The sequence below is a fragment of the Mobula hypostoma genome, chromosome 3 (genome assembly GCF_963921235.1).
Source record: "Mobula hypostoma chromosome 3, sMobHyp1.1, whole genome shotgun sequence".
NCBI lineage: Eukaryota > Metazoa > Chordata > Chondrichthyes > Myliobatiformes > Myliobatidae > Mobula > Mobula hypostoma.
Window position 1 is genome coordinate 228,745,599 of NC_086099.1, and position 24,452 is coordinate 228,770,050.

Consider the following 24,452-nt stretch of genomic DNA (forward strand, 5'->3'; position numbering starts at 1 on the left):
TTTGGCGAGAGATGAAGTGAGAAGATGCGAGAAAGGGGAGGCCACAGACAGCAGGACGGAGTGGGGCCAGAAGTCGACGAAGCCTGGGGAAATCGATGTAGGACCAACGGAAGGGAAACCGTCAGCTCCAACTTGTGCACGTTAGACTGTTTCATTAAAATGGGCCCTTTACTTTACTAACCCTTTAGTCAAATGAAGAATTATAAAGCTAAATTGTTTAATTGCACATGGTGTACTGGCTGTTATTTTGTGGTTCTGATTTGTCACGGGGGAACAGATCACACAGCATCCACACAAACAAGAGGTTTTGCACCTCAGATTTCGCAAGTTTGGAGGGGCCAGAGACTGTCTTCCCCAGACTAACGCCGCCGGCCGAACCCGAGGGTTACATAGGACAGGGTACAACCCACACCTCCAGTCTCATCTCATTGATTGGAACACCTGACTCCAAATAGCTTTTGTAGTGTTACCCCAGAGGTTTACACACCTTTTCCAATAAATACATGTAATAATGGATCATTTTTCTCAATAAGTAAATGAACAAGTACTATGTTTTTGTGTAATTTATTTAATTGGATCTCTTTATCTAGTTTTAGGACTTAAATGAAGATCTGATCACATTTTAGGTCATATTTATGCAAAAATAGAGAAACTTCTACAAGGTTCACAAACTTCCTATCACCATTGTATGGGCTGGCACCTCTAAGGGATAGAAAAATACTAGGTAAAAGTGATCTCAGATTCTTGAAGGGGCAATAACTTTGTGCAAGTGGGAATCTTACATTAGACTGGGTTTTAACTGGTGCTCAGAGCTGGATAGGTCGGAACTGCTTTCTTTGGATTTAAGACTGTTTGATGTCATTTCAATACACAAGTGTAAAGAACATTGAATATACAAGACTACAGCACAGCAGCAGGCCATTCGGCCCACAATGTTGTGCTGAACCAGTTAAAAAGCAAATCAAAAACACCTAAGCATGAATCCCTCCTACCTATACCATGTCCCTATCCCTCCATCTTCCTTAAATCCATGTGCCTATCCAAACGTGTCTTAAAAGCCTCTAATGAATTTGCCTCTACTGCCCTTCCAGGCAGTGCATTTCAGGCATTCACCACTCTGAGTAAAAACCCTACCCCTCACATCCCCCTTGAATCTACCCCCTCCCACCTTCAATGCATGCCCTCTGGTATTAGACATTTCAACCCTGGGAAACAGATACGCTCTGTCCACTCTACCTATGCCTCTCAATCACATCTCCCATCAGCCTCTACCACTCCAGGGAAAACAACCCAAGTTTATCCACCCTCTTGTGATAGCAGATGCCCTCTAAACCGGGCAGCATCCTGGTAAACCTCTTCTGCACCCTCTCCAAAGCCTCAAAGTCTTTCCCATAGTTGGGTGACCAGAACTATCTGCAATACTCCAGATATGGCCTTGCCTGAGTTTTATAAAGTTGCAACACAACCTCCTGACTTTTGAACTCAATGTCTCGACTAATAAAAACAAGCTGTCCATAAGCCTTCTTAACCACCTTATCCACCTATATCATACATTTCCCAACACTGTAATCCATCTGCCACTCTTTTGCCCATTCTTCCAATCTGTCTAAGTCCTGCTGCAATCACATTGCTTCCTCAGCACCACCTACCCCTCCACCTATCTTCGTATCATCTGCAAACTTTGCCACAAAGCCATCAATTCCATTATCTAAATCATTGACAAACAATGTGAAAAGTAGGGGTCCCAATACTGACCCCTGAGGAACACCACTAGCCACTGGCAGCCAACCAGAAAAGCCCCCTTTTATTCCCACTCGCTGCCTCCTGCCTGTCAGCCATTCCTCTATCCATGCCAGTATCTTTCCTGTAACACCATAGGATATTACCTTTTTAAACAGCCTCAGGTGAGGCACTTTATTGAATGCTTTCTGAAAATCCAGGTAAATGACATCTACTGCCTCTCCTTTGTCCACCTTGCTTGTTACTTCCTTGAAGAGCTCCAACAGATTTGTCAGGCCAGCTTTTCCTTTACAGAAACCACGCTGACTTTGACTATTTTATCACTAGTCTCCAAGTACCCTGAAACCTTGTCCTTAATAATGGACTCCAACACTTTCCCAACCACTGAAGTTAGGCTAACTGCACTATAATTTCCTCTTTTTTGTCTTCCTCCCTTCTGAAAGAGTGGAATGACATTTTCAATTTTCCAGTCCTCCAGGACCATGCCAGAATCAAGTGATTCTTGAAAGATCATGACCAATGCATCCGTTCTCTCTTCAGCACCCTCTCCCAGGACCCTGGGATGTAGTCCATCTGGTCCAGGTGACTTATCCACCTTATGATCTTTGAGTTTGCCAAGCACTTTTTCCTTTGCAATAGCAATGACACTCACTCCCGCTCCCTGACACCCATCGACCTCGGGCATACAGCTGGAGTCTTCCATAGTGAAAACAGAAACAAAGTACTTATTAAATTCATCTGCCATTTCTTTGTCCCCATTACTACCTCACCAGCATCATTATCCAGTGGTTCAATATCAACTCTCATCTCCCTTTTATTCTTTATATAACTGAAAAAATCTTTTAGAGTATCCTGCTTTATATTATTGGCTAGTCTGCTCTCATATCTCATCTTTTCCCTTCTTATAGCTTTTTAGTTGCCTTTTGTTGGGTTTTAAAAGGTTTCCAATCATCCATCTTCCCACTCACTTTTACTACCTTATATGCCCTTTCCTTGGCTTTATGAATTCCTTAACTTCCCTTGTCAGCCACGGTTACCTAGCCCTGCCATTTCAGAATTTGTTCTTCTGTGGGGCATATCTATCCTGTGTCTTGTGAACTATTCCCAGAAACTACAGCCACCTCTGTCCTTCCGTCATCCCTGCCAGTATCCCCCTCCAATCCACCAGAGCAAGCTGCTCTCTCATGGCTCTATAATTCACTTTATTCTATTGTGATACTGATACACGTGACTTCTGCTTCTCCCTCTCAAATTGCAGTATGAATTCAATCATATTATGATCACCGCCTTCTAAGGGTTCCTTAATGTTAAGCTCCCCAATAAGATCTGGTTATTGCACAATACCCAATATAAGATAGCCATTCCCTGAGTAGACTCGAACACAAGCTGCTCTAAAAAGCCACCTTGTAGGCATTCAACAAATTCCCTCTCTTGCAATCTGACACCAACCTGATTTTCCCAATTCCCTTGCATATTGAAGTCCCACATTACAATTGTGACATTACCCTTAATACATGACTTTTCCAGCTCGCTTTGCAATCTCAACCCCCACATCTTGGCTACTATTTGGAGGCTTGTGTATGATTCCCATAATGTTTTTTTCACCCTTGCAGTTTCTTAACTCTCTCCACAAAGATTCAACATTCTCTGACCCTATGTCATCTCTTTCTAAAGATGTAATTCCATCTCTTACCAACAGAGCCACACCACCACCTATGTCTTCTTGCCTGTCCTTTCGATGCAAAATATATCCTTTGATGTTGAAGTCTCAACTATGACCTTCAGCCACGACTCAGCCCACAATGTCATACCGACCAATCTTTAATTGCGCCACTAGTTCGTCCACATTATTTCGAATGCTATGTGCATTTAAATACAGTATCTTCAGTCCTGCATTCTTTGCCCTTATGAATAAATAGATAGATAGATATATTTTATTGATCCCAAGGGAAATTGGGTTTCGTTACAGCCGCATCAACCAAAAATAGAGCATAAATATAGCAATACAATAACCACGAACAATCAAACAACAAAATGCAAACTATGCCAGATGGAAAATAAGTCCAGGGCTAGCCTATTGGCTCAGGGTGTCTGACCCTCCACGGGAGCAGCTGCAAGTTCGATGGCCACAGGCAGGAATGAACTCCCGTGCCGCCCAGTGTTGTATCACGGTGGAATGTGGCCGAAGTCCAACAGTAAAAAGTTCAATATCCGGTCTACAATCACATTGCTCGATCGTAATATGACCTGGATTTTGCCTCTGTGATACAACTTAATTCTTTGCTCTCTCTGCAGTTGTACCCAATCATTGGCTTATCCTTCCTTACGTTCATATTACATCATCTACTTGTAAACCTGCTGGCTTAGCCTCAGCTCTATAATACTGGTTCCCATATCCCTGCCATATTTGTTTAAACCACTCCCAACAGCTCTAGTAAACCTGCCCGCAAGAATATTGGTCCCCCTCGGACTGAAGTCCAACTCGCCCCTTTTGTACAGGTTTTCACCTGCCCCCGAAGAGGTCCCAGTTATCCAGTAATCCGAATCCCTGCCCCCCCCCCACTCTAATTCTTCAGCTACACATCTCTATGGACCTACTATACTCGCAATTCAGAAGAATGAGAGGCAACCTCATAGAGACATAAAATATGAAAGCGATGAATATAGAGGCAGGGAGGTTGTTTCCATAGGTAGATGAGACTGGAACTTGGGGAGACAGCCTCAAGATTTAGGGGAATAGATTTAGGACGGAGATGAAGAGAAACTGCTTTTCCCAGAGAGTAGTGAATCTGTGAATTTCTCTGCCCAGGGAACCAGTGGAGGTTACAGCATCTCAGTAAATATATTGAAGACAGTTGGATAGAGTTTTGCAGACAGGGGAATTCAGGGCTATGGGGAAAAGGCAGGCAGTAGCTGAAGCTGAGTCCACAACCTGATCAGCCATGATCTTACTGAATGGCGGAGCTGGCTTGATGGCCAATGGCCAACCCCTGCCCATTTCTTATGTACTTAAACGGGACAAAAGAGGCAGTTTTGTCTACACAGAGGGTGGTTCTTTCTGGACAAGCTGCGAGGGGCAAGTGATAAAGGTGGTTACATTAACATTTAAAAAGTAGTTCGACAGGTACATGTCCAGAAAAATTTAGAGGAATATGGGCCAACTGCAGGCAATTGGGACTGGCTTAGATGGGCATTTGGTCAAGTGTGGACCAGATGGGCGATAGGACCTGTTCCATGCTGTATAACCGACCACATCATTACCCTTTCCCCAAGCACATGATCAGGAAGGAAACAGGGGCAAGTCTGTGAGAACTGATCAGGAGGGCCAACCAGACATGGACAGGGCAGCTTCCTTCTCCCACGTCATTGAATGAGGTTCCAGCACAGTGGATTTTGGTTAACTGGGGCAGCCACTTGTTTGAGACAACTCTTAAACAACAATAAATTATTGAGAAAATATCCAGGATTCCCTTAGTTTCTATGGGACAATATGCTTCTTAATTGGGACTACAGACTGTTGCTAAACAGTTTCTAACTAGCATCAGTCGTGTGAACCGGTGTAACCGTTAGACACTAGGCTGTGTTTAGTGTTAACAGTTTTTAAATAGCATCAGTTGCGTGTGTTTGTGTTCAAAAATCAGTGATCTTTGTCACTGATAGTTGAAAAATAAGCAGTAAGAAAATTCAGAACTGTTTTGCTCACCGCGGTTCCAACTATTCGGGCTTTGTGATGCCAGAAACAGCCAGGAGTGAAAATGAAAGCATTTTGCTACATATAGGAACTACGAAGAAGTTGAAAGTATCGACAATGATCTTAAATGTTTGAATGAAGTGAGGATTTGGAGGATGTAGTCATGAAAACGATTGTATGAAGGCAGTCCATTATCTACACTAGGTGCCTGTTCTGATTTTGTTCAGTTACAGTCAATGAAAAGAATATACACGGATGAAATCCTCCAAGAATAACTATTTGGAAGTAATACACAGTTTTATAGTACTGTAGATAGTGTTCTAATTTGTTCAGTATCTCATAATTATACATAATTTGTCACCCAGTTAAATGGCAGTTTCTGGACCCGAAGTGTCCCAATTAAACAGAATCCACTGTACTTTATGAATGAATCACCAATTGAATTCCTGCAGCTGTTCTCTATAATGGCAGAAGATTGAAAACTTTGGTAGTCAGTCGAAGAGAGGACCCTGCCAGATACATCAGCCAAAGACTCAAACACACCTGATGCAGTGCAGTCAACCCATCTTCATTGTATAGGTCTGGGCATATTCCATCCCGCAATAACTTCTGAACTGAAAGAGAAGGCAAAAAATTATGCATCATTAATCAAGGTTCAGAAATGATTCAGACAGTTTGACAATGCTAGGGATAGGGATAGAGATAGGGGGCCACATGGGTCAGACAGAGAGTGAAGTTCCCTTCACTCTGTGACTGACCTCGGGAGTGTGTGATGGGACGGTGTGGAGTGAGCTTCACCCTGTGTCTGACCCCGGGAGTGTGTGATGGGACGGTGTGGAGGGAGTTTCACTCTGTGTCTGACCCCGGGAGTGTGTGATGGGACGGTGTGGAGGGAGTTGCACTGTGTCTGACCCCGGGAGTGTGTGATGGGACGGTGTGGAGGGAGTTTCACTCTGTGTCTGACCCCGGGAGTGTGTGATGGGACGGTGTGGAGGGAGTTTCACTCTGTGTCTGACCCCGGGAGTGTGTGACGGGATGGTGTGGAGGGAGTTTCACTCTGTGTCTGACCCCAGGAGTGTGTGATGGGATGGTGTGGAGGGAGCTTCACTGTGTCTGACCCCGGGAGTGTGTGATGGGACAGTGTGGAGGGAGCTTCACTCTGTGTCTGACCCCGGGAGTGTGTGATGGGACGGTGTGGAGAGAGTTTCACTCTGTGTCAGACTCCAGGAGTGTGTGATGGAACAGTGTAGAAGGAGATGAAGGAACCTTCACCAGATTTAAACAGCGCTTAAAGACATGCTGGCCTTCAGTCAGGGCATTGAGTATAGGAGTTGTGGCATTATTTTTTCAATTATACAAGATACTGGTGAGGCTGCAGTTGAAGTACTGCGTGCAGTTTTGGTCACCCTGTTCTAGGAAGAACATTATTAAGTTGGAAAGAGTGCAGGGAAAGTTAAAGGAGAGATTGAACAGGCTAGGTCTTATTCGTTGAGTGCAGGAGACTGAGGGGTGACCAAATAGAGGTGTGCAAAATCATAAGGTGCAGAGACAGGGGCAATACAGTCAGTCTTTTCCCCAAGGTTGGAGAATCAAAAAGCAGCAGACTAAGCTTTAAGGTGAAAGGGGAAAGATTTGTAAAGGAACCTGAGGGGCAACTTCTCCCTTATATACATAAGTTAGTGGGCAGCAGAGGACACATGCATACGGTAGTGGGCAGCACGGTAGCGTGGCAGTTAGTGAGACACTTTTACAGCTGTGATGTTCTGGAATTCAGCGTTCAATTCCGCCACCATCTGTAAGCGGTGTGTGACTGGATGGGTCTCCTCCCACAATTCAGAGATGTGCTGGTTAGTAGGTTAATTGGTCATTGTAAATAGTCCCGTGATGAGGTTAGAGTTAAATCAGTGGGTTGCTCAGTGGCATGGCTCGTTGGGCTGGAAGGGTCTGTTCCACGTTGTACGCTAAATAATAAAAATAGAAGTGCATCGAGCTGACAAATGCAGACAAATACAACTAGCTTAGTGGGCACCTCGATCAGCATGGACCAGTTGGGCCAAAGGGTCTGTTTTGGTGTGTATATGACTATCTGAACAGCTGTGCTCTGCTGGTCCTCGGACCCAGTGTTGGACAGATCATCAGAAGCAATATGGATCTGACAGATGGAACAAATGCCCTCATGGCAATACACGTAGAACTCAGCAGGCCAGGCAGCATCTATGGAAATGAACAAACAGTTGATGTTTCATGCCAAGACACTTCATCAGAACTCATGTCCCCTATGTTGCGTTGTTGATGATCCTGAACTGAAATTCTGCTCCTCTCCTCACGGGTGATGCCCAGCCTGCCTTGAATTTCCAGTGTTTTCCCACACCTTGCACTTTGCTCTTTAAGCTCAGTTGGGTCTGGCAGTGTGGATTTGATCTCCTTCCCACACCTACAGCACAAACAAGAGCCCTTTCTCAGTGAAGATGTTGGGGTTGCCTTCAGTTACCCTGCAGTGGGACCCCACTGCAATGTGGATAGTGCAGATGTAGGAGGTTACAATGGGATACAGAACTGGGCTGAGGAGTTGCAGATGGAATTCAAGCCAGAAAAGTGTGAAGTGAGTGACTGTGGAAAGGCAAGACTAGAAGGCAGAGTACAGGGTTAATGGCAGGATTCTTAGCAGAGTGGAGAAACAGAGGGATCTTGGGGTTCATGTCCATAGATCCTCAAAGTTGTTGTGCAAGCTGATAGGGTGGTTAAGTAGGTGTATAGTGTGTTGGCTTTCATAGAAACATAGAAAATAGGTGCAGGAGTAGGCCATTCGGCCCTTCGAGCCTGCACCGCCATTTATTATGATCATGGCTGATCATCCAACTCAGAACCCCGCCCCAGCCTTCCCTCCATACCCCCTGACCCCCGTAGCCACAAGGGCCATATCTAACTCCCTCTTAAACATAGCCAATGAACTGGCCTCAACTGTTTCCTGTGGCAGAGAATTCCACAGATTCTCCACTCTCTGTGTGAAGAAGTTTTTCCTCATCTCGGTCCTAAAAGGCTTCCCCTCTATCCTCAAACTGTGACCCCTCGTTCTGGACTTCCCCAACATTGGGAACAATCTTCCTGCATCTAGCCTGTCCAATCCCTTTAGGATCTTATACATTTCAATCAGATCCCCCCTCAATCTTCTAAATTCCAACGAGTACAAGCCCAGTTCTTCCAGTCTTTCTTCATATGAAAGTCCTGCCATCCCAGGAATCAATCTGGTGAACCTTCTTTGTACTCCCTCTAAGGCAAAGATGTCTTTCCTCAGATTAGGGGACCAAAACTGCACACAATACTCCAGGTGTGGTCTCACCAAGGCCTTGTACAACTGCAGTAGTACCTCCCTGCTCCTGTACTCGAATCCTCTCGCTATAAATGCCAGCATACCATTCGCCTTTTTCACCGCCTGCTGTACCTGCATGCCCACTTTCAATGACTGGTGTATAATGACACCCAGGTCTGAAGATTCAGATGAAGAGCTGTGAGGTAATGTTGCAGATCTAGAAAACCCTGGTTAGACCACACATGGAATAGTGTGTTCAGCTCTGGTCCTCTACTATAGGAAGGGTGTGGAGGCTTCAGAGGGGCTGTGGAGGTGATTTACCAGGATGCTGCCTGGATTAAAAATCGTATAGATTTAGTGAGATAGGGATTTTCTCTTTGGAGGATGAGAGGTGACTGGCCAGAGGTGAACAAGATGATAAGAGGCAGAGATTGAGTGGACAGCCGGAGACTTTTTCCCAAGGCAGAAATGGTTAACACAAGAGGGCATGATAGAAAAGCAATGGGCAATGTAAGGGAGAATGGTTAGATTGATCCTGGAGTAGGTGAAACATCATGGACTGAAGGACCTGTGCTGTGCTGTAGTGTTCTATGTTCTACAGTCTAATCCTTCCAAAATCCCACATCCCCGGGATGGTCATTACCTTCCAGGATGTCGTTGCGAGAAGCGGCCTCCAGCAACCTGATGTTGTCAGGGAAACGGACGCTGCGTGGAGCCCTCTTGCTGCTCCTCTTCTCCGATCGGGCTTCCTTCTCGAACTGTGCCCACTTCTTCAGCTGCTGCGCCCGCCTCTTGTGGGCATGCTTGAGACGCTCTTGTGTGGTCATCTGAGCCACCAGTGGCAGCTCTGCCAGCAGCTCGCTGTGCTCTGCCATGGCTGGACACCTCTCACTCCCCTACCCAGTGATATGGAGTATACCTCTGAGGCAAGAAACAGGCTCCTCTCACCAGGGTAGATCCTGCAGGACGGACGCTTGCTGTCGTCACATATCCCAGGGATCGCCACCTTTCAAGCCCTGATTGGATACGGAACCATTTCCCCACCCTCTCAGTCCGTGCGCGAGGAGGTTACGACCCAGTGGGGAGAAGGAATTCAAGGCCTGATTACTTCTTCAATTGCGACACGGCAGCCAAGGGTGAGTGCAGAGAGACATTGAGCATTGCTGCTGTCACCATAGGAGGTGAGACATTAGCTGGACACGGTGAGTCCCCCTCTGCTGCCTGCCTGGCGGGATACCATTCTCCAAAGGCCAGAGGGGTCAAAGATGGTGGGAACTGTTGTGTAGCTGCTGGAGAGGTGCAAGACAGGAGACTCCAATCAGCACCCTTGAAGCCCAGCAGACAGCATTAGAAGTTTATTCCCCGGTCACACTAAGTCTCCTAATCCATGGGTGGACTCTACTGTGCAGGACATACTGGATGGGTGGTCTAATTGCGAACTTGTCCTGTGGTGTGCCCTCAGACAGTGGCTAACATTCTTTGCAAATGTATCTCTGACAGCTCTAAGCGAGGCAGCCTGTGCCCTCTCAAGATCTTTTCGCTCAGAGTAAGTGCCCTGACCCAATTGCAGTGCAGGAGATCCTGGGCACTCGTCGTCTCCTCTGTCCGCTGATTAACACAGTGTTGGTCCTTTACGTAAGGCTGAAACTGTTACCCCGTGTGCTGGTGTTCATGCTTCCCGGTGATGCTCTGATGCTGAGAAAAGGAGAGAGAAAAAGCTGTCAATAAAGACTATTATGCAACATGCACTGCTTGCAAGTGTTGGAGTTAGAGTGGTTCGGACTTAATGCTTTCAGTGCTGCACCTTCTCTAACATCACCCAACTCACTGACCTCAACGATTAAGACCATAAGATGTAGGAGCAGAATGAGGCCATTCAGGCCATTGAGTCTGCTCCACCATTCCATCATGGCTGATTATTATGCCTCTCAACCCCATTCTCTTGACTTCTTCCTGTCACCTTTGATGCCCCGATTAATCAAAAACCTATTAACAGTCTCTTTAAATATACCCAACGACTTGGCCTTCACTGCCGCCTGTGACAATGAATTCCACAGATTCAGAGATATCTAAAACATCCTTAATGAGAGGAGAGATATCAGGGGATTGTTCTTGGTATTTATTTATTTTATTTATTTATTATTATTATTATTACTTTTTTCTATTTTTGTACTTGCACAGTTTGTTATCTTTTGTACACTGGCTGTTTGTCCGTCCTGTTGTGTGCGGTCTTTCATTGATTTTACTGTGCTTCTTGGATTTACTGGTGATGTATATGTACTTTGATTATGAATTTACTTTGAACATTCCAGCGTTATTCCATTTTGCTAAAATACCTCTCCGAGTTTAAAGTTGTGCACTCCTTGTGTATTGTGTGAAGATACAGAGATGGCAGACGCTGGAATCTGGAGCAAATAACAATCTGCTTGAGGAACTGAGCAGGTCGAGCAGCGTCTGTGGGAAGGGAAGGAACGGAACGGGTGATGTTTTACGTTTAAATATGATGCTTGCTTTTCGGAGAAAATGCTGAGGCAGAATTTAGATCCAAACGTCAACAGTCCCTCTCCTCCCAGAAAGGATGCCAACCCAGTGTGTTCCCCCAGCAGACTCTCTGATTTGGATTACCTTGTCAATGAGAAGCTGGTACTTTCTTCACACCGCTGAGCAATCATCATTTTAAACATTACATTAACTTTGAAAAATACAATGAAATAGAAACAGAAATCTATAGCACATTTCAGGATCTTTGGCCCACAATGTTGTGCCGACCATGTAACCTACTCTAGAAATTGGCTAGAATTTCCCTACTGCACAGCCCTCTATTTTTCTAAGCTCCATGTACCTATCTAAGAGGCTCTTAAAATACGCTACTGTATCCGCCTCCACTCCCATCGCTGGCAGTGCATTCCACGCACCCACCATTCTCTGTGTGAGAAACATACCTCTGACATCCTTCTTATACCTACTTCCGAGCATCTTAAAACTATGCCTCCTTGTGTTAGCCATTTCAACCCTGGGAAAAAGCCTCTGACTATGCACACGATCAATGCCTCTCATCATCTTATACACCTCAATCAGATCACCTCTCATCCTCCGTCACTCCAAGAAGGAAATGCCAAGTTCACTCAACCTATTCTCATAAGGCATGCTCCCCAATCCAGGCAACGTCCTTGTAAGTCTCCTCCGCACTCTCTCTACAGCATCTACATCCTTACTGTAATGAGGTGAGCAGAACTGAACACACTACTCCAAGTGGGGTCTAACTAAGGTCTTATGAAGTTGTAGCATTACCTCATGGCTCTTGAACTCAGTCCCAAAGATGATGAAGGCCAGTGTGTATGGAACCGGAGGAGATAACAGAGGCACTTAATGAATACATTGCTTCAGTATTTACTATAGAACAGGATATTGGCGATTGCAGGGATTACTTTCAGCAGACTGAAAAACTTGATCATGTAGATATTAAGAAAGAGGATGTGCTGGAGCTTTTGGAAAGCATCAAGTTGGATAAGTCGCCGGGACCAGAGGAGATGTGCCCCAGGCTACTGTCAGAGGTGAGGGAGGAAATTGCTGAGCCTCTGGCGATGATCTTTGCAACATTAATAGGGACAGGAGAGGATCCGGAGGATTGGAGGGTTGTGGATGTTGTTCCCTTATTCAAGAAAGGGAGTAGAGATAGCCCAAGAAATTATAGGCCAGTGTGTCTTAACAGTCAGCATGGCTTTGTCAAAGGCAGGTCATGCCTTACGAGCCTGACTGAATTTTTTGAGGATGTGACTAAACACATTGATGAAGGTAGAGCAGTAGATGTAGTGTATATAGATTTCAGCAAGGCATTTGATAAGGTACCCCATGCAAGGCTTTTTGAGAAAGTAAGGAGGTATGGGATCCAAGGGGACATTGCTTTGTAGATCCAGAACTGGCTTGCCCACAGAAGGCAAAGAGTGGTTGTAGATGCGTCATATTCTGCATGGAGGCCGGTGACCAGTGGTGTGCCTCAGGGATCTGTTCTGAGACCTCTACTCTTTGTGATTTTTATAAATGACCTGGATGAGGAAGTGGATGGATGGGCTAGTAAATTTGCTGATAACACAAAGGTTGGGGGTGTTGTGGATAGTGTGGAGGGCTGTCAGACGTAACAACGGAACATTGATAGGATGCAAAACTGGGCTGAGAAGTGACAGATGGAGTTCAATCCAGATAAGTGTGAGGTGGTTCATTTTGGTAGGTCAAATATGATGGCATAATATAGTATTAATGGTAAGACTCTTGGCAGTGTGGAGGATCAGAGGGATCTTGGGGTCCAAGTCCATAGGACCTTCAAAGCTGCTACGCAGGTTGACTCTGTGGTTAAGAAGGTATATGGTATATTGGGCTTCATCAATCATGGAATTGAGTTTAAGAGCCAAGAGGTAATGTTGTAGCTACATAGGACCCTGGTCAGACCTCGGTTGGAGTACTGTGCTCAATTCTGGTCGCCTCACTATAGGAAGGATGTGGAAACCATAGAAAGGGTGCAGAGGAGATTTACAAGGATGTTGCCTGGATTGGGGAGCATGCCTTATGAGAATAGGTTGAGTGAACTCGGCCTTTTCCCCTTGGAGCGACGGAGGATGAGAGGTGACCTGATAGAGGTGTATAAGATGATGAGAGGCATTGATCGTGTGGATAGTCAGAGGCTTTTCCCCAGGGCTGAAATGGCTAACACGAGAGGGCACAGTTTTAAGGTGCTTGGAAGTAGGTACAGAGGAGATGTCAGGGGAAAGTTTTTTTTTTTACGCAGAGAGTGGTGAGTGCGTGGAATGGGCTGCTGGTGGCGGCGGTGGAGGTGGAAACGATAGAGTCTTTTAAGAGACTCCTGGATGGCTACATGGAGCTTAGAAAAATAGAGGGCTATGGGTAAAGCCTAGGTAATTTCTAAGGTAGGGACATGTCGGGCACAGCTTTGTGGGCCAAAAGGCCTGTATTGTGCTGTAAGTTTTCTATGTTTCGATGAAAAGAAAAAAAAACAAAATAGTAATGATAAATCAATTACAGTATACATATATTGAATAGATTAAAAATCATGCAAAAAAGCAGAAATAATACATATTAAAAAAGTGAAGTAGTGTTCATGGGTTCAATGTCCATTTAGGAATTAGACGGCAGAGGGGAAGAAGCTGTTCCTGAATCACTGAGTGTGTGCCTTCAGGCTTCTGTACCTCCTACCTGATGGTAACCGTGAGAAAAGGGTGCCAGAGGTCTTCGATAATGGATGCTGCCTTTCTGAGACACTGCTCCTTGAAGATGTCCTGGGTACTTTGTAGGTAGTACCCAAGATGGAGCCAACTAAATTTACAACCCTCTGCAGCTTCTTTCAGTCCTGTGCAGTAGCCCCTCCACACCAGACAGTGATGCAGCCTGTCAGAATGCTCTCCACAGTACAGCTATGGAAGTTTTTGATTGTATTTGTTCACATACCAAATCTATTCAGACTCCTAATGAAGTTAAGCCGCTGTCTTGCCTTCTGTATAACTGCATCAATATTTTGGGACCAGGTTAGATCCTCAGAAATCTTGACACCCAGGAACTTGGAATTGCTCACTCTCTCCACTTCTGATCCCTCTATGAGGATTGGTATGTGTTCCTTTGTCTTACCCTTCCTGAAGTCCACAGTCAGCTCGTTCATCTTACTGATGTTGAGTGCCAGGTTGTTGCTGTGGCCACTCCACTGTCTGGCATATCTCACTCCTGTACGCCCCCTCGTCACCATCTGAGATTCTACCAACAATGGTTGTATCATCAGCAAACTTATAGTTGGTATTTGAGCCTGTCCCTCAACCTGGTGCTGTGAGTCCTGAGGCTCCTGTACCTCCTTCCTAATGGTAGCAGTGATACAAGAGTATGACCTGGGTGTTAGGGGTTCTTGATGATGGATGCTGCTTTCCGGCAACAACGTTCCATGTAGACGTGCTCAATGGTGTAAGGGCTTTACCCGTAATGGACTGGACTGCAATCACTACCTTTTGTAGGATTTTCTGTTCAAGGATATTTTTGCACAACACTGTATATCCATGCTTTATTGCTTGCTCTATGACTCTCATATCATTATACCCTTCTATCAGTCTAGATAACTGGCAGGTCAGCTTTTCTGAACCAAACACCTTAACTACAGAATTAATTACCATAAGACCATAAGATATAGGACAGAATTAGGCCATTTGGCCCATCAAGTCTGCTCTGCCATTTCATCATGGCTGATCCATTTTCCCTCTCAGCCCCAATCTCCTGCTTTTCCCCAAATCCCTTCATGACCTGACCAATAAATAATCTATCAACCTCTGCCTTAACTATGACTTGGCCTCCACAGCTGCCTGCAGCAAAGAATTCCACAGATTCACCACTCTCTGGCTAAAGAAATTCCTCATTTCTGTTCTAAAAGGACACCCCTTTATTCTGAGGCTGTGTCCTCTGGTCTTAGACTCCCCCTCCACAGGACACATCTTCTCCACATCTACTCTATCAAGGCCTTTCACTGTTCTATAGGTTTCATTTAGGTCACCCCTTGTCATACCTAAAGCCATAAGGGATGCGGACTAAGTTGACAATTTTAAATACCAGCTCAAAACCTATTTATTTAACCTTGCTTTAACTAACATCATTTTGACTTTTATTTTCATGTTTGTACTTCTGTCCCATTGTAAAGCACTTTCCGAATCCGAATCAGATCAGGTTTAATATCACCAACATGTCGTGAAATTTACTGAACTTCTTCATTATCTGTATGAAAAGTGCTCTATAAATGGTTATTATTATTATTATAAAAAATAAATAAAAATAACAGGGATATCGGTGAAATGCCCTCATACAATACTGACATATTGACATGGCCACAATCAACCTCAAAGGCCAGTGTGTGGGAATAAAGAACCTTCATCTGCCCATGTAACTCATCCAGTGCTGGAGAGGAGTTCTAAGCACTCCCCACAATCATTAAGTAACACACCTGATTAAAGCCTTCAAAACCCCGCCAGACAGATGGGCTCAGCAGCCTGGAAACACCTCAAAACTTGTGACAATTGTTTACAGTGAGAAACATCAGTATGTCTGCTATGTCACCAAAGACTCCGGCAATTTTCTACAGCGGTCCCATGGAGAGCATTCGAACTGGTTGCATCACCGTCTGTATGGAGTGTTCAATGCACAGGGTCGGGAAAAAACCTTCAGTTCGTGAAGTGAAGGAAGACGTGAGGTGACCTTATGGCAGTGCATAAGATGATAAAAGGCACAGATCAAGTGGACAACCAGAGAATTCTAACCAGGGTGGAAATAGCTAATACAAGGGGGTTTGCCAGACATAGGTGTTTTATAAACACAGAGTGGTGGGTGCATGGATCGCGCTGCCAGGGGTGGTGGTAGAGGCAGCTACATTAGGGACATTTAAGAAATTTTTAGCTAGGTGGTACAGTACATTGATAACAGAATGCTGGAGGGCTGGATAGGAGGGAAGGGGTAGGTTTATTTTGGAGTAGGTTAAAATGTCAGCTCAATATTGTGGGCTGAAGGGTCTGTACTGTGCGGTACTGTTCTATATTCAGAGGGTTGTAAACTCAGTGAGCTCCATCATGGGCACTAGCTTCCCCACCGTCAGGGGCATCTTCGAAAGGTGATGCCTCATCCATCACCGAGGCCCTCACCGCTCTCCTCACTGCTGCCATCAGGGAGGAGGTACACGACTCTGAACAATCAATATACGCAATTGATTTACTTCTTTACTTATTATTATTTTTTTCTCTGCTAGATAATGCATTGCATTGAACTGCTGCTGCTAAGTTAACAAATTTCACGTCACATTATAAACCTGATTCTGATTCTGGTAGCAGTTAGAACAGTTTGTGGTTGGAGTGATTCGGGTCCCCAATGATCCTTCAGGCCCTTTTTACACACCTGTCTTTGTAAATGTCCTGAATAGTGGGAAGTTCTCATCTACAGATGTGCTGGGCTGTCCGCACCACTCTCTGCAGAGTCCTGTGATTGAAGGAGGTACAGCTCCCATACCAGGCAGTGATGCAGCCAGTCAGAATGCTCTCAATTGTGCCCCTGTAGAAAGTCCTTAGGATTTGGGGACTCATGCCAAACTTCTTCAACCATCTGAGGTGAATGAGGTGCTGTTGTGCCTTTTTCACCACACAGCTGGTATGTACAGACCAAGTGAGATCCTCGGTGATGTGTCTGCTGAGGAACTTAAAGCTGTTTACCCTCTCAACCCCAGATCCATTGATGTCAATAGGGGAAAGCCTGTCTCCATTCCTCCCGTAGTCCACAACTAGCTCCTTTGTTTTTGTGACATTGAGGGAGAGTTTTTTTTTCTTGACACCACTGTGTCAGGGTGATGATTTCTCTGTATTATTTGAGATAAAGCCAATCAATGTAGTATCCTCAGCAAATTTATAGCTGTGGGTGGCGAGACAATCATGGGTACAGAGAGAATAAAGGAGTACTGAGAAGAGAACATGTCCTGGGCGATGGGGTCCTTAATGACAGATGCTAGCTTTTTGAAGGTGTTCTGAATGCTAAGGAGGCTAGTGTCCATACTGGTGCTGGCTGAGGTTACAGCTTTCTACAGCTCTTTACGTTCCCATGCAGTAGCCCTTCCGTACCAGACGGTGATGCAACCAGTCAGAACACTCTCCACGGTTCATCTGTAGAAATTTGCAAACCTCAGGCCACACCAGGAATGGAGGGATTACCTAAGCAGAGGGGCATCGGCGCCCTGCAGTCCATTACTCTGAACCTTAGAATGAAATCAGTGCCGAGCTGCAAGAGGGTTTCAGCACTGCTGACTTCCGTCATCCTCAACTGCGTTCCTCCAACCGATGCTGACTGGGCTCAGTAGCTTTCAACACCCTGTACCCACACACTCAGTCATTGTGTCATGAGAAAGACATTTACCATCTCTATGAAGTTACAGATGTGGAACCTACCCTATCATTTATCTGCCCACATCAGAAGAATTCCGGTGCAGGCACATTGAAAGTTATGTTTATTTAAACTAACATACCAGGTGTCATGGTAGTGTCGTGGTTAGCACAACACTTCATCGTGCCAGCAATCAGAGTTCAATTCCTACCACTTGTCAGTAAGGAGTTTTGTACATTCTCTCTGTAAGTGCGCTCCAATTTCCTCCCACAGTCCAAAAACTTATGGGTTAGGATTACTGAGCTGTAGGCTTGCATGGCGCAGGAAGTATGGCGACACTTGTGGCTCCACCCAGCATATCCTCAAACTGTGTTGGTCATTGATGCAAACGACACATTTCACTATATGCTTTGATGTACATACAGCAGATAAAGCTAAACTGAGTTAATCTTCGCTTATAATTAGTCCCTTCTCTCTGGTCTGCCTCACATACACTCTAGATGCACCTCTCCATCTCATCATGACCCTGCCCATTCCCACCCCACTCGACCATAGACATAGGAGCAGAATTAGGCCATTTGTTCCATCAAATGTGCTCTGCCATTCCATTATGGCTGATTATTTTCCCTTTCAACCCATTCACCTGCTTTCTCCCCATAATCATTGACACCCTCAATAATCAAGAACCTATCAACTTACACTTTAAAGTTCATGCAGTGGATTGGGGAAAATCAGGTCGTTAATGGATCTCAAGAGAGTGAATTTGTTGTATGCCTACGAGGTGACTTTTTAAGAGCAGCTTGTCATTCAGGATCAGCTACACTAGATTGGATGTTATGTAATGAACTGGAGGTGATTAGGGAGCTTACGGTAAAAGAACCCAGAGGAGGCAGTGATCGCAATGTGACTGAGTTCAGCTTGAAATCTGATAGAGAGAAAGTAAAGTCTGATGTAGCAGTATTTCAGTGGAGTAAAGGAAAGGAAATTGCAGTTGAATGAGTGAGGAGCTGGCCAAAGTAAACTGGAAGGAGATGCTGGCAGTGACGACAGCAGAGCAGCAATGGCTTTGATTTCCATGAAAAATGTGGAAGGTGCAGGATAAATGTATTCCAAAAACAAAGAAATACTGAACTGGCAAAATAGTAGAAGCATGGCTGACAAGGGAAGTCAAAGCAAAAGCAAAAGATAGGGCAGACTAAGCAAAAATTAGAGGGAAGATAAGAAGATTTGGGAAGCTTTTAAAAACCTACAGAAAGCAACTAAAATTATTAGAGGGAAAAGATAAAATCTGAAAGCAAGTTAGCAAACAATATCAACATGGATAGAAAAAGCCTTTTTAGGTACTGTATATAAAAATAAGAGAGAGATGACAACAGATATAGGAATACTAGAAAATGAGGCTTGAGAAATAAAGACAGGGGACAAGGAGATGGCAGATGAACTAAATGAGTATTCACTGTGGAAGACACTATCAGTGTGCCAGGTGTTGAAGGGTGTGAGGGAAGAGAAGTGAGTGCAGTTACTATTACAAGGGAGAAAGTGCTCAAAAAGCTGAAAGACCCAAGGGTACACAAGTCACTCGGACCAGATGAACTACACCTTAGGGTTCTGAAAGAGATAGTGGTAGAGATTGTGGAAGCATTAGTAATGATTTTTCAAGACTCATTAGACTCTGGCATAATTGCAGAGGACTGGAAAATTGCAAATATCACTCCACTCTTTAAGAAAGGAGGAAGGCAGCAGAAGAGAAATTATAGCCTAGTTAGCCTGACTTTGTGGTTGGGAAGACGTTAGAGTCAATTGTTAAGGATGAGGTTGTGGAGTACTTGGTGACACAGGATAAGATAGGATAAAGTCAGCATGGTTTCCTTAAGAGAAAATCCTGCTTGACGAACCTGTTGGAATTCTTTGAGGAGATTACAGGTAGGATAGACAAAAGGGATGCAGTGGATGTTGTTTATTTGGACTTTCAGAAGGCCTTTAACAAGGTGCCACACATGAGGCTGCTTACTAAGTTAAGAGCCCATGGTATTACAGGAAAGTTACTGACATGATTAGAGCATTGACTGATTGGTAGGAGGCAGTGAGTGGGAATAAAAGGATCCTTTTCTGGTTGGCTGCCAGTGACTAGTGGTGTTCCACAGGGGTTGGTGTTGGGACTACTTCTTTTTATGCTGTATATCAGTGATTTAGGTGATGGAATAGATGGCTTTGTTGCCGAGTTTGCAGATGATATGAAGAATGCTGGAGGGGCAGGTAGTGTTGAGGAAACAGGAAAGCTGCAGAAGGACTTAGATTAGGAAAATAAGTAAGAAAGTGGCAAATAAAATACAATGTTGGAAAATGCAACGTCATGCACTTTCACAGAACAAGAGAAAATTTGCAGATGCTGGAAATAAAAGCAACACACACAATGCTGGAGGAACTCAGCAGATTCAGCAGCATCTATAGAAAAGAGTACAGTCGACATTTCGTGCCGAGACCTTTCATCAGGACAGGAGGAAAAAAGCGCTGAGGAGTCAGAGTTAGAAGTTGGGGTGGGGGGGGGGAGTAAGACAAACAAGGTGGTAGGTAAAACCAGGAGGAGGGGAGGGGTGAAGTAAAGAGCTGGGAAGTTGATTGGTGAAAGAGATACAGGGCTGGAGAAGGAGGAATCTAATAGGAGAGAACAGGAGGCCATGGAAGAAAGAAAAGGGGGAGAAGCACCAGAGGGAAGTGATGAGGTGATGGGCAGGTAAGGAGATAAGGTTAGAGAGGGAAAAGGGAATGGAGAATGGTGAAGGGGGAGGGGGGCATATTACCGGAAGTTCGAGAAATCGATGTTCATGCCATCAGATTGGAGGCTACCCAGACAGAATATAAGGTGTTGCTCCTCCAACCTGAGTGCGGACATTTCCAGCACCTCCCTCCCCTTTCTCGATCTCTCTGTTTCTATCTCTAGAGGCAGCTTATCTCCTGATGTCTATTATAAACCCACTGCCTCTCACAGCTACCTGCACTGTACCTATTCCCACCCTGTTACTTGTAAAAATGGCTTCACCTTCTCTCAATTTCTCCATCTCCGCCACATCTGCTATCAGGATGAGGCTCTTCATTCCAGAACGAAGGAGATGTTCTCCTCCTTCAAAGAAAGGGGCTTCCCTTCCATCACCATCAACACTGCTCTGCCCTCACCCCATCCTCCCACCAATCTACCATGGATAGGATTCCTCTTGTTCTCACCTACCAACCCACCAGCCTCCATATCCAGCACATAATTCTCCAGAACTTCCGCCATCTCCAACGGGATCCCACCACCAAGCGTATCTTTCCCTCCCCCCACATTGTTTTCCAGAGAGATCACTCCCTACGCAACTCCTTTGTCCATTCATCCTTCCCCACTGATCTCCCTCCTGGCACTTATCCTTGCAAGCAGAGCAAGAGTTGCACCTGCCTCTATACCCCGCCCTCACTACCATTCAGTGCCCCAAACAGTCCTTCCAGGTGAGGCAACACTTCACCTGTGAATCTGTTCAGGACATTTACTGTGTTCAGTGTTTCCAGTGTGGCCTCCTGTATATCAGTGAGACCCGACATAAACTGGGAGACTGCTTTGTCGTGCATCTACGCTCCGTCTGACAGAAAAAGTGGGATCTCCCACTGGCCACCCATTTTAATTCCACTTTCCATTCTAACATGTCAGTCCATGGCCTCCTTGACTGTCACTATGAGGCCACACTCAGGGTGGAGGAGCAACACGTTATACTCCGTCTGGGTAGCCTCCAAACTGATGGCATGAATATAGATTTCTCTAACTTCCTCTCCTTCATCATTCCCTTTTCCGTCTCTCACCTTACCTCCTTACCGGCCCATCATCCTCCACAATCTTCTCTCCTCTCCCATCAGATTCCCCCTTCTCCAGCCCTGCATCTTTCTCCAGTTTCTCAGATCTTTACTTCACCCCTCACCTCCTCTGACCTTCTTACTCTGACTCCTCATCTTTTTTTCTCCAGTCTTGATGAAGGGTCTCTGCCCGAAGCATCGACTGTCCACTTTCGCATAGTTGTTGTCTGGCCTGCTGAGCTCCTCCAACATTATGTGGGTGCTGCTTGGCCATGCACTATGATAGAGGAAATAAGTGTTTTCTAAACAGGGAGAAAGTCCAAAAATCTGAGATGCAAAGGGCTTGGGAGTCCTTGTGCAGAACACCCTGAAGGTTAACTTGCAGGATGAGTCAGTGGTGAGGATGGCAAATGCAATTTTAGCTTTCATTTCAAGAGGTCTAGACTACAAAAGCAGTGATGTGATGCTGAGGCTTTATGAAGCACTGGTGAGGCCTCACCTTGAGTATTGTGAACAGTTTTGGGCTCCTTATCTAAGGAATGTGTGGAGAGGGTTCAGCAGAGGTTCACAAGGATGATTCCAGGAATGAAAGGGTTATCATACAAGGAATCTTTGATAGCGCTGGACCTGTACTCACTGGAATTTAGAAGGATGTGGGGGGAATCTCAATGAAACCTTTCGACTGTAGAAAGGCCTAGACAGAGTAGATGTGGAAAGGATGTTTCCCATGGTGAGGGAGTCTAGGACAAGAGGGCATAACTTCAGGATAGAGGGGTGTCCATTCAAAACAGACATGCAGAGAAATTTCTTCAGCCAAAGGATGGTGAATTTGTTATCACATGCAGGTGTGGAGGCCAGGTCATTGGGTCTCAGGAGTGTACAGAAAGGTAGTGACCACTGTTGCCCAGCAGCCATCAAACAATGTTGTAGGCCACCACTGTCCCATCCGCCCAACAATTGCTTCAATCACCCTACCATCAGGCAGGAGGGACTGTAGCATTAGAACAAGGGCTGGTAGGATGGGAAACAGCTTCTTCCCCCAGGCTGTGAGACGACTGAACTCCGCCACCACACAGGTCTCATCACGTATGAAGTGCCTGTGATATTACTTTAACTTACGCCATAAGTCTGTTGTGCATCTTTGGCCGGAGGCACATTATTTCGTTTGGCGGTATACATGTACAGTATATGGTTGAATGACAATAAACTTGAACTTGAATTGATTGGGTGAAGTGTGATTATACAGGACATTGGTGAGGCTATATTTGGAATACTGTGCTCAGTTTTGGCCCATAAGGCTATAGATCATCTGACATAGAGCAGAATTATGCCATTCAGCCCATCATGGCTGATTTATTTTCTCTTAATCTCTGCCTTCTCCCTGTAACCTTTGACACCCTGACTAATCAAGAACCTACCAACCTTCATTTTAAATATACCCAATGACTTGGCCTCCACAGCCGTCTGTGGCAATGAATTCCTCAGATTCACCACCCTCTGACTGCTCTGCCAGAGGATATATGCCATTAGGCTGGAAAGGGTGCGGAGGAGATTGACATGGATTCTGCTGGGACTTGAGGGAGAGGTTGGTCAGGCCCATGTTTGCCCCATATCCTTCTAACTTTTCCTATCCACATACATGTCCAAGTACCTTTTAAATGTTGTTAATGTACCTGTCTTGAATACTTCTCCTGGCATCTTGTCCATACACTGACCATTCCTTAATGCATGTATGCATTTCTAAATGACAATAAAAGAGGACTGAGTGTTCTCATAATCTAATCTAATCATCCTCTGGGTGAAGAAGTTTTCCCTTAGGTTCCTATTAAATCTCTCCCCTCTCACCTTAAGCCTGTGCCTCTGGTTCTTGATTCCCCAAACCTGTGGGGAGGACGTTTGTACGCAGTCAACCATCTATGCCCGTCATAATTTCAGATACTTTTATAAGACATAGGAGCAGAATTAGGCCATTTGACCCATAAGGTCTGCCTTTATTCTACTACACTCCAATGAATAAAGTAGTAGCCTGGCCAACCTCTCCCTCCAGTCCCAGCAGCATCCATGTCAATCTCCTCTGCGCTCTTTCCAGCCTAATGGCATACGTCCTATAGCAGACCGACCAGAGGATGGCGAATCTGTAGAATTTGTGGGCTTCTTCCAGGTGCTCCACTTTTCTCCCGCAGTCCAAAGATGTACCGGGTGAGTTACTGGTCATTGTAAATTGTCACGTGATTAGGTTAGGGTTAATCAGGTTTGTCGGGGGTTATTGGGGTGATGTAGCTCGAAGGGCCAGAAAGGTCTGCTTCAAGCTGCATCACTAAAACAAACAAGTAAATCAATAAACAGGCAAATTGTGCACCCTGGCCGACGTGCCTTACAATTCCATGCAATGGACAGAGTTAACCATCAGCAGCAACTGGGATGTCCATGGGTTCTTAGGCTCGAAGAGGAAAGAGGTCCTTTCAGGCTCCAACACTGGCTTTTTAGCTCTGAGTAAAACTTACCCCTCTTAACACTGCACTGCCCCCCGACCTCGGCCCCTCCCTTGACACTGCACTCACCCTCTCTGCACCCTTTAACACTCATCTGACGTAATTCTTTCATAAATTCACTGTACATTGTTGAAATGAGATTAGAAGATTAGCTTTATTTGTCACATGTCCATGGAAACGTACAGTGAGACGTGTCATTTGTATCAATGACCCAAGTTTGCCCATCCTTTACTTATAACTCACCCCTTGAAGACCTCTCCTGTATCCTCTTGCAAGGCTCCACATCCTTCCTATAATGTGGTGCCAAAAACTGAGCACAATACTCCATGTGGTCTGACAGCAGCATACCTGTTACTCTTATACCTATCACCCCTATCAACGAAGGCCAGCATGCCATATGGCCTCTTTCCACTGATGTGGAAACACCAACGTCCTTGAAAGGAAAATCCTACAAAAAGGTTTTGATGTGGCCCAGTCCATCAAGGGTAAAGCCCTCCCC

The 24,452-nt window shown here is 45.2% G+C and overlaps 1 protein-coding gene across 7 annotated transcripts in view; it reads right to left on the reverse strand.

Moving 5' to 3' along the window:
• The window catches only part of ppp1r16a (protein phosphatase 1, regulatory subunit 16A), a 128,828-nt gene that overhangs the window by 63,210 nt on the left and 41,166 nt on the right, over positions 1–24,452 (reverse strand). For 5 of the 7 annotated variants that reach the window (XM_063044692.1, XM_063044693.1, XM_063044698.1 and 2 more), the window contains 2 exons: positions 9,385–10,436; positions 5,975–6,045 (listed from right to left, as the gene is read on the reverse strand). In XM_063044692.1, coding sequence (XP_062900762.1) covers positions 5,975–6,045; positions 9,385–9,616 — 303 coding nt within the window. In that variant the 5' untranslated portion in view covers positions 9,617–10,436. Of the gene's footprint in view, positions 1–5,974; positions 6,046–9,384; positions 10,437–11,077; positions 11,098–14,378; positions 14,473–24,452 lie in introns of those variants that run through there. The other 2 variants (XM_063044697.1, XM_063044699.1) reach the window with 2 other exon arrangements.